This window comes from Anser brachyrhynchus (assembly GCF_964034855.1).
Source record: "Anser brachyrhynchus genome assembly, chromosome: 5".
In the NCBI taxonomy this organism is placed as follows: domain Eukaryota; kingdom Metazoa; phylum Chordata; class Aves; order Anseriformes; family Anatidae; genus Anser; species Anser brachyrhynchus.
In genome coordinates, this window is record NC_137699.1 from 32,707,764 (window position 1) to 32,725,602 (window position 17,839).

General features: G+C 40.5%; 1 protein-coding gene across 1 annotated transcript in view; it reads left to right on the forward strand.

Moving 5' to 3' along the window:
• The window catches only part of LTK (leukocyte receptor tyrosine kinase), a 110,813-nt gene that overhangs the window by 53,338 nt on the left and 39,636 nt on the right, over positions 1–17,839 (forward strand). Inside the window, 7 exon segments of the mRNA XM_080593432.1 lie at positions 3,016–3,171; positions 3,834–4,056; positions 10,721–10,860; positions 12,775–12,912; positions 13,815–13,967; positions 15,102–15,202; positions 17,024–17,190. Coding sequence (XP_080449558.1) covers positions 3,016–3,171; positions 3,834–4,056; positions 10,721–10,860; positions 12,775–12,912; positions 13,815–13,967; positions 15,102–15,202; positions 17,024–17,190 — 1,078 coding nt within the window.

Below are 17,839 nucleotides of genomic sequence, written 5' to 3' on the forward strand. Positions count from 1 at the left end.
TCCTGATTTTTAATTTGTGCTTATAGCCTGTTGTCCTGTCATTGGGTAGTACTGAGAAGTGTCTGGCTTCCTCTTCGTTCACTCCTATCAGGTGTTTATGCACATTGATGAAGTCCCCGAGCCTTCTCTTCTCCAGGCTGAACAGCTCCAGCTCAGTCAGCCTCTCCTCACATATACTTCAGTCCCTCAGTCATCTTTGTGGGCCTATGCTGGACTTGTTCGAGCAAATCTTTATCTTTCTTGGGCAGTGTAGCCTAGAGCTGGACAACGCACTTCGGATGTGGCCTCATCAGTGCTGAGTTCAGAAGAAGGATCATCTCCCTCAATCTGCTGGCAATGCTTTTCCTAATGCAGCCCAGAAGGCTGTTTGTTGGCCTTCTTGAGTCACAAGGGTGCATTGTTGGCTCATGGACAGCTTGTTCTTACCAGGTCCACAATGTTCTAGATGTTAATTAATTCTTTAAAGTGTGAACCACCTTCCTGACATTCTCTATGATTGTTCATGAGATTTCTTCAATTTAAGCTTTTTCAGATCACACTTGTAATACCTGAAAATATCTTCTTGGCTGATTGTAGTAATACAGATATATTTCTGTCTTAAATTTTTCCTTCTCATTTCTGTCACAGCTTGCTTTTCTGGGGTCCTGCATTTGGAGTTCCCCACTTTCACAGGTGCTAAGCAAAGTTGGATACGAGACATCTGAAAGGTGGTGCACAGTAGCATTAGAGGTTGCAGCTTCTGGTATTCTCTTATGCTGCGGTCACGTGAGTGTACCCAGTTCTTTTGCACTGTGATTTATGCTGAACATTAGCTTCTTGGTGATAGATCTTTTCATTGCAATGCAATGCATGCAGTCTATTGCCAAAAATTCAGAGGCCATTTTCAGCAGATATCAACAACTTCCCTGATTTATTTCAAACTCTTCTTATGTGGGCATTCAGATCCTCTCAGGCCATAGGGTTGTGGCAGAGGCATTATACAGTCCAGAGTTGTTTTTGAAGGAGAATGTTGTGTTTACTTACTTGAGCTGTATACTGCTTTGTTATGTGAGGCACATTCTAAGGATTAAGTCTGCATTGGTACAGTCCTTCCTACTGCAAGTGGGGATACTGTTAAGATTACTTTGTCATAAATATTAGTTTCAATAATAAATTAAATATATGTTAAATATATATACAAATAATTTTTTTTCTTTTCCAGGCTCCCATATCGCTCTCTTGCACTGTCATGCTGGTGAGAGACAAATTGTTTTCTGAGTTTTTTGACCAATCAGATTTTAACTGATAAAAATATTACTACTACTGCCAATAACTCTGTGGGTACTGAGCTAACCTGTCAAACTTTAATAAATATAAACAATATAGCAAATCTCTCTTTGTCTCAAACAAGCACAGAGTTTCTGATCTGCTATTGAGATCCCTAAAGGTATTTTAATGGATCATCACACCATAGCCTGAGAGTGCGCACAGACATCTTTCTCTAGATCCACCAAAGCCGGGAGAGTGGCTGGTGTCCTCCTTCCTGTGCCCTGCTGGAAGTAAACGCTGCACGCACGTATGCACAGGCACAATTTGCTACTTCAGCTTCTTGTGGTTTGCATTTAAAAATGATGGGCTGAACCATGCTGTAGACCTTTGCTAAGCTGTATGGATTTGGTGGGGTGGGCTGAGAAGCTCTTCAGGTGATTGTCCCAGCTGGTAGGTTGAGAAAGGCAATAACCTCCAGCAGTAAGCTGTTGAGACAGGGCTGGGGACCATGCAGAGGAACTGGAAGAGAATGTGTGTGTTCAGGTGGGAGATCACAGCCTGTTCCAAGCCCCAGTGTTATGCAACCATAACTCCCATGTTTCTCTTATGCACACTGGGTGGTGTGCATAAAAACATAGTTATAGGTAACTTTAAAAATTAGGAAAACTTGTCTACTTTGTATGTTGCAATCAAAAGGTGCCTTTTCCCCTGTGGCAGCTTCCATTTCACTTTTTTTTTTTTTCCTGAAAGTTTAGTTAGAGTAAAGCCAATCTTCTGGAGGCTTTTTTTTTTTTTTTTATTTCCGGCCCCCTTGTGTTGCCTGTGCAACAACCAGTTCTTGTTATATACCTGACCTTAATTCTGTTTTTAATACCTGTCTTTTCTTCTCCCCAGGAGTAGGGCTACCGAAGGGATAAGGTTGTGTCATTTATGTGTGCAAGGTCTGAATACTCTCTGAATGTCAGGATCCCAAATATGAATGTTTACACTCTTACTGTTTCTCATCTGGCCTGGGGGTCCTCAAATTATTACTGTGACATTATTATTAGTACTGAAAATAAATATAATGCAAGTTAATATCAGCTTACCATATCTATTCAGCTCCAATCTGTGCGGGAGAGCTTTGTGCAGCTAACATCCCTTCGGGGAGCTTATATTAGATTGATGAGAGAACAGTGAATTACTTGTCTGGTTTATAATATGCTGATTATGAAAAATTCTGGCTAGGATGATCTAGTGTTCTCAGTGCTGCAAATGGGCTCTGGAGTTTGTTAGGAGGGCATCTATCCTGCTGGAGGAAAGCAAAACTGCTAGGAAAAAAAAAAAAGGGAAAAAAAATAAAGCTTTCATTGCTCAGCTATTTTGCTTGAGACCCTAGAGTTTTCTTTGTTCCTCTCTGCCAAAATGCTAAATCCATACATTTTCAGTATCCCTGCTGCACTAGTTGTTATTCCCATTCAGGATTTTATGTACATGTGGGCAGACCATCCACTAATGTAAATTCACTCTTGATACTGGTGGGAAGATGCTGATTTACAGCTGCCAAGATTTTGCAGAGTTGTTTTTCTCTCAGTCATGTTCCTTCACCTGCCCACTGCGGAAACTGTTTTTACTGCACAAGGTAAACTTCTTTCTTCCCTTCAGTTCTTCCATTTCTTGGGACAGAGAGCCCTCATACACTGTATATCTGCTCATTCATGTCCCCACATAAGCCCTGCCTTTTTAAATGGGAAAAGCCTCAATGAAAGCTTTTGTTTCTCATAACAGAAATCTCTTGTATCATCGGCTCAAGCTGCTCATGGGTGACGTCAACAGACAGTTTTGGAAAACCAGACTGGGTGTTATCTTCGGTTGGTGTCCTGGTGTCTCAGGACAGGCAGCAGCTGCTTCTGGAAAACAGTTCCTCCCGTGGAGATGTTGAAGGTAGGCAGAGTTACAGTTCCCGCCCCCCCCGACTGGACACCTGCTTTCTCCCAGCACCAGTAATAGCTGTGGGCAGCAGCAATTGGAGTTGTCAGGCTGAAACCTTGCTTACACATCACTAAAAATACTGCCATATGCTGCTTCTGGTTTGCAGCTCGTAGGTGCATTGTCTGTGCCCAAGAGAATCAGTCACTAAGAGCCATATCATGAATATTACCTGTATGTGTACTGCTTGGGTTGTATACACATGTACCCTGTATGCAGCCAGGCCCTTTATATACTCCCTTTGTGTCTCCCTGTTTTAGCATAAGCTACTTTTGCTTAGAGACTGGAGTTTTCTCAGGAAACTCAATCCTTTACAAGCCAGGGCTGGTTCCTCATGATTGCTGTCTGACTTGCAAAGTCTTTGGCTTTTGTTTTGTTGGATGTCTTCACTCTGCTTTGTTTGGTTTCTTCTCTTCTCATTCATTCTGTCACTTCTTTATGTATTTCCCTCACTTTTACTTCAGTCTTCTCTTCTTTCTGTTATTTTTTTTTTTTATGCATAGTCTTCTGCTTCCTTCTTGTGACTTCTTTCCTCAAACTCATTATCCATTTGCTTATTATTATTGCTCTTCCATCCACACTGTGTGTCTCTTTTCTTTTGTTTTTTTTCCTCACAGGGGACATTTTCCTCCTGAACACCAGTAGGCTACCAGATAGATGTGAGTTCAGCCTACATAGCCCCATCCTGCCTGGGAGCGTGGACTCTTGCTTGCTGGAACTGGCCATATATTCACAGGATGCTGTTCCTCTCCTCCAGAGGTTCACAGCTGAAATCAGATATGTGGACACAAACAGAAATATAATAATTTCTCTGAGAGTTGGTCATGAGGAGGATGCCGGGTAAGATAATTAATTTGCAGCTGTTTAGACTTTGAATTGCAGGGTAGGATGGAGTCCCTCCAGGCCACTGTTTATCAATGTCTTCTTCCTTCTTGAGATCATTACTTCTGTTAGAGCAGAAAATAGAAGAATTGTTAGGACTGAAGTGTGCAGCTTCCTGACAGGATGTCTGTAATAGACCCAGGTTTTGTGTGTCGCTTTTGCAAAGAACACTCCTGATGAGAAGTCATTCTTCCTCCCTTGCAATAAGAAGAGTCAAGAGTGGTAGGCTCTTGCACTGATGCTGGGACTATGGATTTAAAGTGCACTCAGTCCAACAGCTGCCTTGGCAAAGTGACTGATATCTCTAAGTATTCAAGAGGTCCTGTCTTTGGGAGCTTAAGGGTCACATTTTGAGGTAGGTCTAACTCTGTCTCTTTTGTAATGTCTGTCCTTCTGTCTGGTAAGCTCAGGAGCATCCTCTTTTGCTTCATCTGTAAAGTCCAGAGAGGTGAAAAGCAAAGGTTAGAGTGAGAAGAGGTGAAAACAAAAAAAAAAAAAATAAAAATCAGCAACCCTGGATCTTGTCCTGTGTTTTCTACTCTTTGATCTTCCCCAAATTTTATTTTTTTAATTCCTGAATGTAGCAGAATGCAGTAAGGAGGAGAAATGGGTAAAGGGAATGAATCACAACAGGAAAAGGAGAAAAGTCCACGTGGCATCTGATTTTGCCATTTTCCATGTGCTTGTTTTTTCCTTTGCTGCAATCTGCCTTGTGAGAACCTGGGTCAGGCACACAACAGAGCTCTTTATTTCCATCACCTGACTGACTCCCATAGAGAACTTAAGCAATAGATCCCAGTTCTTGTTTTCTTTGAATTCTTTGGCACTCCCCAGGCTGCCATGGAGATCTGCAGCCAAGACTTCTGGTCAGCTGAAGAACGCAGAGTTTGACTAAAAAAACTTACTCTCTCTCAGATCCCTCTCTCGCTCCTACTTTTAGCTATTGCTCACTTCCTTCCTGGCTACTCCTTCCCCTTCTTTTTACCTGTTTCACAAGGAATCTGTTACATTTTCTGGGATCAGTTTCTAACGTCCTTTTTCACCTATAACTGTCCTTTCTGCTTTAAATATTTGACAAGCCTGTACTTGCCTAAGCAAATGCAACCACAGTTCTCCCATATTAACTCATAAAATACCCTTCTGATATACCTAGCTGCCCAGAGCAGGCTTTGATCACAGTCATTGCAGCGTCTCTGGAATGAATCATAGACGTTATTAAAGAGCTTATTTGGGCACAACAAAACAAATTTGCATAAAATTATCATCTGTCTAAATGATGACATTTGGACATACTAGAATGGAGTTAGCTTTGCTAGAAGTCGATATGACCATTGGTATTATTTTTCCTAGTGGGTGGAAATGAAGCACTGGTAAATCCAGTGGCTTTAGTTTCAAGAATTCAGAGGTGGAAGGTGACTGAGTACTGTTTTAAACAAAGATAGAAAGAAGGGGAAGGAACAAAGACAGAATAGAGCTATTAGGAACTATTTTAGGACAAATATCCTTCTTTTACCCCTTCTTTATGGGGCAGCTCTTTAAAATCTCTGCACAATTCCAGAAAAATCTGTGTGCAGGCAGAACAAAATTTATTTCTACACAGTGTTTGGGCTGGTTCTTACATTGTTTCTGTGATTAAGATTTTAACAGTATTGGTTGTTAAGAACAGAGACCATCCCGAAGCATTCCCACTTTCCAGAGGGAGTGGAAGTTCTACAAGCTTTTGTGTGTTATCCAATAACAGCTGCACAATTTGGAGCAGAACAAGGAGGTCAATGAGGAAATGATCTTGAGATAGATGCCTATGTGTAGTATGTATTTTAATTGTTAATTACTACCGAGATACTATCTTGAAATCGGAGTAGAAATGTAGAAATAGAAAAAAGAAATAGGTGGCACTTTTTCAGACAATCAGGCACTCCAGAAAATCCTGCTCCAGTCCCTTCTGTCACCTCATTTCCCAGATCAAGCTACACTTCGTTATGAATTCCAGTTGCACCAGCTCACTTCAGTGAACTGTCCTCTTTCTGGTTCCAGAAATCTGTTGGTTGTGTTTCCTACTTCAGGGTTCATCAGCTACACAGTTCTCAAAAGCTTAAGAGATATGTCACTCATGAGAAAAATTTGCTCTCCTGTCCACCTTACTAATTGCTAGGTTTTATCAATAAATCTGTTGTGTTGACACTGCCACTCATTTTTTTCACAAATGTACTGTAGTGAAAGAAAAAAGAAACAGAAATTCAGGTACCAACTCCTCTGGACAAGTAGGACAAGCTCATATTATTTATTATATATCACACCTATACCACATGGGTATTCTCAGTTACTCTGTTAAAGAGAGAACTACTGGGGAAGTGAGGTATTTGGAATTCTATATATTTACAGAAATATGTATAAAATTATGTTTCTCATGATCTCAATGGAGATCAAACATCAAGAGTCTGTATTTTTGCTTGCAGGTCCAAGCCTTCTTCATCTGGCACTTGGCTCAAAGCTGTCTTCACTTTGTTATGGTTATGGCTGTGGTGCCTGTTCAGATCACAGTTAATGTCTTTCTGACTACTTTGCTTATCCCACTTTTTCCCTTTTTATCATGCAGAGCCAAAAACTAGTCACAGCTGAAAATTCTTCTGAGTCCTGTGTGGTTTTGTTTTGAATGGTTTCACATCCTTGTTTTTGTATTTGACCGCAATTATTTCAGTGTTGTCAGCCAAAATTGTTTTAATAAGAAGCTTGTTTCTTTCAGCTCTAAATACTCAAACATTAATGAAAATAAAAAAGAATTATTTGGGGCAGGGATAATCTTTTCCCTTTTCATGGTAGAGTGTGATCAATAAGCCAGGTTTATTTTGTTCTCTTTTCTTTCTGAATCTGAATTATAAAGCAATGGCCATGGTAGTCTTGGTAGACCAAAAAACAAGTTCAAAACCACATGCACAAGTGGGTTGTCAGTTAGCCAACCACACAAAAGGATTATTACTTAGTTTGTCCTGTGTTCCCCCACTGCCACCTGTTTTTTTTTGGGGTGGTGGTGCTGAAATGCCCTGCCAGCTTCTGAGACACTTGTAGAAACTTACCATCTCTGAGACTTCCATTCTACTAATCTGGATATTATCATTGACAAAAGCTATTTAACTTGTGCTCTCATCAATAGAAGAATTGCCATAAAGCTGAACTGAATGTCTAGAAACACCTAAGGTCATTTGGTATTAGTTAGGTGTCCAACTACATAAGCCTTTGAAAGGGAATAGTCTGGTAAGCATCCTCAGAAAATGCCTAATACATACTGACAACAAGCACAGCCATTTAAATTTAAAAATGCAGCTACAAAAGGAGAGACTGCCCAGCTGCTATATATGACTGATTTTGAACATTGACCTGGGACTATGATATACTGCCCTTCATGCTTGTGTTGAAAGTGCACCCCAAAATATACTGGGCCAAGTAAGAAAGATCTTGACCCTCTAGATGGTTGGTAAGAGCAGGAGTTGCAGATGTTTACTCTTCTCTCATCTATTTCTTTTTGCATACAATGACTGGATTTATTATTTTTTTTTTCACAAAATGGATGTTTGTGAAGATTTTTGAGCTATATGTGGAAAAGCAAAGTAAAGCTTCTAATTTACGTGTTCACTGGCTGAGCCTTGAAGCAGTTGGAATACCTTTCTGCAATAACTTGTGTAGTGAAACCCCCAGTTCAGAAAAGGTTTCAGCTTTCCTATTAGGCTTTTTGAATTTGTCACTTTTAAGAAATTGTTGTTCTTAATATTAAAGCAGTCTTAAAATGCATGGTCAGTTACCTATGTTGGAGATGGAAAGTCATGGCACAGAAAAGATTGGTGAGGATGGGGAAAGACTTGTTTAGCAGAGGACATAGAGGCTAGTGAAAATCAAACATTGAAATTATAGGTTTGCAGGGTGAATCTTGAATCCTCTTGCCTTAAGCATCAGGTTGCTTGCAACTCCAAACGTTTTATCTATGCAAATTTCTCAAAATAATGTCAGACTCTGACAACCCTTCTATACATGCAGAGCAGTTTTAACATCTGTATTTAGAAGAGTAATATTACCTTGTTAGTTGAGATCTGGCTTGACATAAAATCAATAGTAAAGATATTGCCAAGCTTGGCTTATCTGAAACCCTGCTGCAATGATCCATCTTCTGCTAGATCTACAATGGGCTTTGTTCCTGATTCCATTAAGAAAATTAAGTTGGCTCTGACTAGCCCCTGTTTGGATACTGGGACAGAGCAAAGAGGGTGTAATTATTTACAATATTAGAAATCTTGCTGCAGTTGTATCTTGAGGTGGAAGATTTTTCTGGGGGGGATTCCTTGATGATGACAAGACCTCAGTGTTCTGGGTGATGGAAAGCTACTTGTCATTTTTTGTGGTCTCTGGATGCTTTAAAGCTTTTCCAATGGCAGTATAAACAGAGTAAAATTTCAGAATTTCAGTACTAGAGATCTTTCCGTGCAGAACTGGAATGTTTCATGGGACCTTAGGGTTCTGACTCAAAGCTGCTGCCATTTCACACAAGTAGTGGTTTAAGATACTGGCCTTGCTCCTCTACCAGAGGCTACAGTTCTCCTAGCTAAGATGGCAGAATGGACGGTTCATATGTCTCAGGTGTAACATTTCAGAGATTGCTTTATTGACTTAGATCATCAGTGGGTTTACTTTATTTTGATATACCAGGGTATAAATTGCAAGATCCCATGTGGCCCATGTGCAAGATCCCATGTGCAAGATCCCATGGGCCATGTATGTGGCCCATAAACCATGTACGATTAAGTGTAGCAGCTAAAGAAGTTGTTGTCTTCAGCTGTGGGGTAGTAATCTCTGTAGTTGTTACCAATAAACGTAACACTGGTTATGAATCAGAGGCTGGGTGCTATGGGTTCCTGAACTCAAGGGTGCAATAACGTTGGTGCTACAGTGGTGTCTCAGCGGGGTTGGAGCTTAGTGGCAGTAGTAGAACGATGCCTCAGTGCTTAAAAGGCCTAGCATGCTTAATAAGTAGATTCAAAAGATTTAGAAACTGTCCTTATCTTCAGTGGCTTGTTCAACCAATTTGTTTAAGGCCCATTGATTTCTGTGGCAAAGTGGATGCAATGGTGTGATGAACAAAGCTTTGTTGTGGAGCAGAAATGATACGGTTCTGGGTCAGTGCTGAATGCTCTTGGATGTTGTGCCACAGCACGGCAGGGGGGATATATTTTTGTGTCTCAGTGCTGGGTATTCCTAAAGATGTACTGTAATGCAAAATGAAAAAAAAAAAAAGTCATTCTCCTTTGCTGGGTAGTAGAGATAATGCAGTTGTGGTTCAGGACTGGAAGTTTCTGAAGCTGAATTAAATTATATTGAACTAACGAATATGATATGATGGGACAGGAAACAGGAAAAAACAGGGTCACCTTGATAAGAGGAGCTCAGCCTCAGTTGAGTTTAGGGTATCTGTGGGTTTTTATGTGTGTGTACAAGAGTGATAGTGGAACATAAGGGGTGGCCATAGAAGGGGGAGTAAGGAATTCTCCCCAGAAGAAGGGTGTATAGCTGGTTGTGATGGAATGACTGATTAAGGTGACTAAGCAGTTACAAGCAAAAGTGAAGAAGGTGAAAAATAATTTAAGTTGCTTTAATTTTTTGTGCAAGTTGTCAATCAGGTGGTCTGCGATTTTCACATTGTGTCCAGTAGATATCTGGTTGTTGTCGTCCAGAAGTTGCCTTCTAATCTGTTTCTGGTGTGGGGTGAGGGCAGATGATCATTCCATGGCAGCTGAAAGCATTTCCTAAATGAAAAAATAATACCAGGAGCAGAGCAACATACTTAGTAACATATCTTGACACTGGGGGGGGGACTCCTTCCAGCTAGCGGTGCCTCCTTCTCACCCTGCTGGCACTGACTTAGTGACACTCATCCAGGGTGCCAGCAGCAACATCAGCAGCATGTGGGTTATAGATAAATGTATCTGTCCGGTACTCTTTTCAGAAGAGAGCTCATAGCAGGGATTCCTCTGTTCCTATCCTTTTACAACCCCTTTACAAAAGTGTTTTAAATGTGTTTTATTTTCCTGCTACCACGAAGTGGAAGGGCAGGGTGGTTTTCTTTGTTGCTTTGTTGTTTTTTGTTTGATTGTTTTGTTTGTTTCTTTGTTTGTTTAAAAAAATGTTAGGAATCTTGTATTTTTTTTTATTTTTATTTTATTGACACCTGGGTACCCTGACTCCTGTCAAACTGATTTGAGTGAGGTACTTCGAAAATTCTCATTAGGTGTCTCTGTCTAGCTTTCAATGTCTAACAACCATCCTTAAAATTAGAGTATGTGGCACAATCTTTTTCTGAACTGCCACAAGGGCACTACAGTTGAGAAACCTTTGCTGTCTAGGAGTTACAGCATTTGTTCTGTGGGGAAATGCAAATTGCAACAATAGGATATGAGGCCAGGATAACTGAATATGAGCTTCTTAGGCTGAGTATCAATTGTTTTAAATGAACACCTGTTTGTTTATTGATCCTTTCCCATCTGAATACCATTGCTTGTATTTGGTACAGCATAGAATCTATGCTAGATGGACTCCAGCATGCTCTGTGTAGATCTGATAGCTCTTTGTTGTATTCTAGGATGAAATGGAAATCCGTGATGGCCCAGGTTGGCCGTATAGAAAGACCTTTTAAAATCACCTTGCTGTATTCAAACTGTGGAGCACAAGAGGTCGGACTGCTGGCAGTGGGCTCCTTGCAACTCAGAAACTGCTTTCATGGTATGTTGCGATGCAGTCAGGTTTGGAATAACCAAATGCAATGAGAAGAGAGAGCAGCATACTCAGCGAAACTGATCAGCGTGAGCAGAGTCGGTCAGATAGGATATATGTGAAAACTGAGTCACATCTAGAGTATCTGGCAGTGCTTACCTGTCAAGAGTTATATTTGCATGTGTTTTATGTGTGTACACACGTGTACATGTGCTCAGAAGGAAGAGTTGAAGTCCAAAATCGTAGAACTGCTTTTCAGGTTTGCTTTGCATGATATTTGTATGAGAAAGTAACAGGGTTCATGCGATATCCAGCAACAGGGATGGAGAAAATATCTGCCTAGATTATTTTGGTATTTACTATTTTTTTCCCTTAAATAGTAGTTGTAATAGTATCCTGTGTCACTGAAGGCTTTTCCATACTGGGGCTTCATCTTCCAAGTTTATAAAGAAAAGAAACATCGATCTGCAGTCTGTGGCATCTGTTTGCTACTGCCAGGCTGAGAACTTCTGTCCAAAATGAAAATAATTAGAATGTAATTATTTTCTCCAAAATACCAAGTGCTCAGCTCAGAAATGCTCAGTTTTACCTGGTATTTTCAATTCTGTTGCCAATGTCATGCAAATGATCCTCAGTACCTGCGCAGAACCCTGCTAATGTCATTTAGGCTTCTTGGAAGTCTGTTGGTGCAGGCAGCTTGCAGGTTGGAGACGTAATCATCTCCACTTCCTGGTTTTCATCCATTAATATAATGCTATTGCTTCTGTTTTGCAGACACTGTAGAAATATCTTTGAATGTAAATGTGAAATCTAAAAAGCTTCAATTGTTAAAGGAGAATACTGGTTTCACAGAGCTGTTTCATTATATATCATGAGACTGGTTTTGAGCATAAGAGAGATTTAATTTTACTGCAGTCGATCTTTTGATTTAACAAATTGTAAATTTTAATGCAATGTTTTTGACAGTCGTGGAGTTTTTGAGGGGATGCATACAGCCTGAAGCACTATGCTTAACCTCCAAACAGTCCCTAAATAAGCTGGCACGTACCCAGCACAACACAGTGCCATGAAGAAATACTGTTTCAGGTGTCCTTCTCTCTACCTTCTAGGATTGGTTCTCTAAGTTTTGCATTATTTCCAGAGCAGTAACAATCCTGGCAGAACTTCTGCGCAGAGCTCTGCTAAACAGGAGCAGGTGCAGAAGAGACCTGCACATGCCTGCAGGTCCACAACTGATCTGTGCGCACGCACATCCACAGGACAGGCCGGCTACACTGAGTCATGATTTCAGGAAGTATCGGACTTAAAAATTGTATTTAAACCAGTTGCTGGGTACCTGTGCAGTCAGTTAAACACTCCTGGAGCGTAGTTGACTAGGCTAGTTAAAGTGCATGAGTAAAGGTCCTACACACTGAGCCGGACTGCCAGGCTGGATGCCACAAAGCCAGTGCAGAAATGTGCAAGCAGCACAAATATTAGTTAAGCCTGACTCTCAAAAGGGCATAACAATGTGTCCATCAGGACCGGAGCTAAGCGGGTATCACTACCTCCAGCAGCAGAGTGTCATGCAGCCTGCCAAAGCTGTCTGATAGATGCGCAGTCACATGTGCAGAACCAAGGAACATACTATGGTAGGAAGATGCAGGATCCTTAGTAAAAGTAAAATAAAAATTTGATTATCTGAAGATAGCACAAACACAGCAAAAGACAGTGTGTGCATGAAAGAAAAAAGAACGATGAATTTGGTCTCCGTGAGAGCCGAGACAATCTGGGAATCTCATGATACTTACCTCATCAGGTAAGTATTTTTTTTATCACCCAGAGGACACTTTCTGAGCTCATACATGTGAAGGCTGATACATATGAAGGAACATATACATTCTTCCAGCTCATCTCTGAGTTTCATTCTCCTTTTTCCTTTAGATAAAGAAAATCAAGATCTTTCTATATATGACAAAGGTTCAGCTTTCCCTTGCCTTCATGGAGGCTGTGTTAGCCACCTACAAATCTGTGAATTCATCAGTGATTGCCCTGCCAAAGAAGTGGAAGGAGTGAGGTGTGGTGAGTATGTGGCATGGCACTTCATGGGAATCTTCATCCCATTAGAACAAACAATTTAGAACAATATGTTAAATTGATTCCATCTCTACCTTAATTCAGTACTTTTCCTCCTGAAATAATTTAGCCTATTTTCATTAATTTGATGTTAGATTTCTATTAAAAAAAATTACTCCATATAGGATAAATTTTATTTATTTTTTTTTATTTAATATCGCAGTAACTAGTTCAGCGACCTGCCTTTCATATTTGTAAATCTTATTTAAACATCTGCAGCTGGGTGAGAAATTCTTTATGGACCCGAGGTCTGAACCTCCCTTTGAGGAAACCTCCCCAATCAGGAAGGCACTGATCGTTATTCTCATGCCAATCACCAACACAATCAGTCATAAATATGCCCCTCCCAGATCCCCATTCAGAGCTCATCTTGCATATCACTACAAAAAAATCCCCTGACTAAGTATAAGTACATGTAATGCTAAGAAACATCATTTAGCTTTTTTGCAAGTATGGTGGCAGAGATCTAGAATAATCTACTGATTGGCCACCTTTCACTGAACACAGAAACCCTTGTAATGTCTGCGATTTCGTATACAGCAGAGTCTTTAAATATTTATGGAGTGATTTGCCATTCTAGATTGCAGGAGCTGCTGTTTTCCATAGTATCTAGAGCAGGACAGAGCTGTAAAGTGTCAAATATCTCCAGTAACAAAAAGTGTTGACTTCCTGATGGTGTCTGTGGAAATAAACAACTGAGACCTATTAATATTTTAACATTGAAAAACACGGTGGCATAAATGGGGTAGCTTGGAGAACCATAATGAATTTTGACTTTTGTTGCAGTTTGTCTTTTTCCATAATCAGGTTTCTCCTGTTTTCCTAGTTTTTCTTGTTCTCCATTGTAGATAGTCTCCCAGAGGGCTCACATTGCTCTTTTGAAGAGGGTCCATGTGGCTGGACACTGAATGAAACTGCAGCATCTCCTTGGTCTATTAGGGGCTTTACTGAAATGATTCAAGGTCATTCATTTGTAGGGTCTACCTTGCAAACCACTGAAGGTAGGTTCCTCATAGTTCTCTCTCAGTATGCCTGTGTGTGTATGTGTGCGTGCATGTGTACAACAGTCTTCAACTTAGGTGTTTTTTTGATTAGTTTAAAACTTTTTGCACCACCCCTTTCTGAATCAGATTTAGCATCGGTATTATCTAGACTAATTTTAAATGTAGCTAAAATTAATTTTTGATCATTCAGAACTTAATATGAAATGTTCTGCAGCAAAGCTAATATGAATCTGTAGGAGTCTAGGATTTGTCTTCACCTTTAAAAAGAATTACATGATGATTTTACTCTTCTCCATATATACCTCTTCTCTCCATGCTCTTATGAGCTATGCAATTGCAGTGTACTTCAGCAGCAGCATGATAGCTGCTGCATCACAAAGTAAAAATTGATGAAGAGAACTAAGCAACTTGTAGAAACACAAATCTTCTGGAGACTCTTGTCGGATTCTGGCAGTAGGTTAGAAGGAGCATCACATGTAAATCTATCCCAAGACCAAGTGATAATACATATTCTATGCTGTAGAATACCACAGGGAAAAAAAATAAATATATATATATTCCCAGAACCATCAGCTTGCTAAATAAGGATGGAGGCCAGACTTTCACATGTTCAGGTTTGAAGTCACAAGTGTTCAGCATAGCTGAGTTTTTCGTTTACATTTCCCTGTCAAAGTGAAGGGCATCCATATGATTGTCCTGTTTGTCTCTTGAGGGCTTGTTTAAACTGTTCCTATGAACAAAGACCACAACTAAGCAATTCCAGTGCACAGTTTGTCTCAGCAAGTCATTGATGAAAATGGTGTAAGAATAATGGTTGATCAAAGAGCACAGTGTAGATTGCTCAGAACCCTTGTATGGGAATGTACTTGAGTGGTTTCTGAGGTTTATGCACTCATGTTCCAGGGAAGGGTTTGGGAAGTTTCTTTTTGTGCTGCTGAAATCTACAGTGAATGTTCATTGTATCTCATGGTAATAAATGTGCTCTCAAGACATGTTTCTACCATGCTCTCCTACTTACACTGTGCTTCAGCACAATGATGTTAGTTTTTCAAGAGGGTTTTATGCTGTCTTTTTATAAAGCAAAACATTGTCTTTTTTCTTTTTTTTTCTAATTCACTTTTCTGTTCAAAGGACACTTCCTCCATCTGCGAGCAGAGAGCAATCACACAAGTGGTATGGCCAAGGCTTACAGTACCAGTTTACCAGCAAGTATTGCCACTGAAGATTACCAGGTATATTGCTCTGTCTAAGCACTTCTGTGTAGGTAGTCCTCAGGCTGCACACTGTTTGTGTAATATGCCTGTTCTCCCTGTGCCTCTGCCCAATGTCTAAAACACTGGAAAGCAGAAGAGCAGACTCTACTGCCTAGCTCACTACTTGTAGAACACCAGAAAAGAGACATGAGGGGCATTCCCAGTAAGTAAAAGCAGGATTGTCAAATCAACTCCTAGATATGGAAAACTCCCTTGCTTGGTTGTACTGACCATTCCTCTGAAGTGAACCCAGCACCTGAATTGTGTGGGGTGTCTTTGGTTTATAGGAGAGGGAGTTCACTATCTGAGTGTGTTGAGCCATTCAGTATACATGCTGATGAGACTTTTTAAATTCTGTACCACTTTGCTAGGAATTAACAAACTTGACAGCTTCCCTGAGAATAGGAGCATGCAGTTTGCGGGGCATTAGACCTTCCAGGAATAGATGGAGCCAATAAACTTCTGTTCGTGTTCTTCAGAAATTTCAGAACATGAAGGCAACCTGGCATGTATAAAATCACGTATCCTGCCTTCAGCCCAGATCCCTACGAAGTATAAGGAGAGCTTCAAGATGCTGTAATTAAAAATATTAAATAATACTGAACTCATAACACTTAGGAAAATTAAGTTGCAAGTTTGAGTTGGAGTCCAGCCGTGCTAGGGGAAAACAGAAAGCTTTGATGCCTCCTAATTAGAGCTGGCAACAGAAAAACAGTGCAGGTGCCAAAAATGTAGCTTCAGCATTTATATTTGTTTATAAATTCAGGTCAAGTTTGCTGGGTAGTTCCAACAAAATAAAATGTGCTTGGAGCTAGGTTTACACAACCAGGAGCAGTTACTGTCGGTTATGGGTGTCATACAGGAGATCCAGAACCGTTCTTTCTTTCATTGACAAAGATTTGAATGCACATTTCAGGAGCAAGGAACTTCTCTTGGTTGTGTACATGCATGCATATGCTCCCTCTCTTGCTGGTGTTCTCAGCAGCTGAGTGCTCACAGCAGCAGTGGAAATGGCAGTTCTCTCTTGATCTGCAGCAAAATGGCAGTGGCTGCCTCACAGAGAGAAAGAGTTCTGCTTAAAATACTCTTCGACCTGGTGACCAAGTTGCTTACCTGCCATATGGGCGCTATGGTTCAGATGGTGTCTGTGACTTGGAGCAAGTATATAGACTAGAGTTTTCTGTCTGTGGAGGCAGCCTAATTGCTCATTTCCTGAGCATTTGAGGCAGGGCATCGCTCCCTTTACAGTGGTTTTGTGCCAAGTAGTGCCTGGGTATGGACTGAGCCACATCAGTGCAACATGTTAGCATGGGTGATTAAAATGGAAAACCTTAAAAGAAGTAAACTGTTTCAACACCTTTGACAGGAAACTTTAGGCCAGTGGGAATACTGAGGAGGAATGTGTTTAGGATTTCTTTTCTGCAATAATCCAGCTCTAGAAGAAGTATTTAATGATAGAGTATTTCTTGAGTTTAAGCCTGTGTTCCTCTGCTCTACTGCCTGTTGCTCCTGAAGGAGGTAACAGTCACCCAGATGATGTCTGAGGCCATTAATATAGACATTAGCGTTTGCAGAACAGCTGCCCAACAGGAATGTCAGTTAGGGTCTCCACTGAGAAAATTCTGTACCAGGAACAGTGATGAGTCACACAAAAGCATTGGTGGCCTTGCTGTGTCTTATTAAACAGTTTGACTCAGGATCAAATGTTTGGTGTCTCAAATCCCTAAGGAGGGGAGTAATAAATACTGCTCCCTTCTTATCAGAGGATATCATTCTTTTTCTGTTCTTCCTCTATTACAGATCCAGTTCTCAGTGCATGTTTTTGGCAGCTACAATGGTACTGTCTCCTTCTCTGTCAGGGAAGAGATAAAAGGAGCTCCAATAATCTTGCCAATGTGGGAAAGAGCAGGGAGCTGGAGTGATCACTGGTTTCTCGTGACTTTACCAATGCCAGTGCTTCAAAACCGGTAAGAACACCATCAGCAGCACCCAGGGATATCCCTATGGGTTTAGTAAATTATTAGTGTCTTAACTGAGAAGTATGACTTTCATTCTTGCCTTCTTCCAGGGCCATTTCTAATGACAAAATTAGAGGAGTGTAGCAATTTTGCTTGCTGAGGAAGTCTTCTGTCATATTTACATATCTTCATAGACACATACAGCTTAGATCAGCACTTCCATGCGGTCTCAAATGATGTTTAGGTTGTGCTTTCTCAGACTGATAAAATACACAGTTGTGCAGGCAAAATGCTCCCACTAGGGAAACAGGTAAACTAGCGAAAACTGCACTCTGTACTCCTACAGTAAATGCAGGCGTATGACTCAAACAAATGACTGTGGTAAAATTAGTTCAGCCAGTACAGCTGTCTAGTCTCGGGTCTATATCAGTGCAACCTAGGAAATGGAGATCATTCATTGCTACATCACTTATGAAACAATCTCAGCAAAAGACTGTGGCCCAAATCAGACTTCCACAAGAGTGCGTATCACAGTTTTGGATGTAAAAATATAGCACGACATCAAATGAAGTCAAATATTGAAGATTTCAAGAATTTCTGCCCAATCGATTTTTAATCATACATTTCTTCTCCATTTCATGCCAGTCAATTTCAAGCT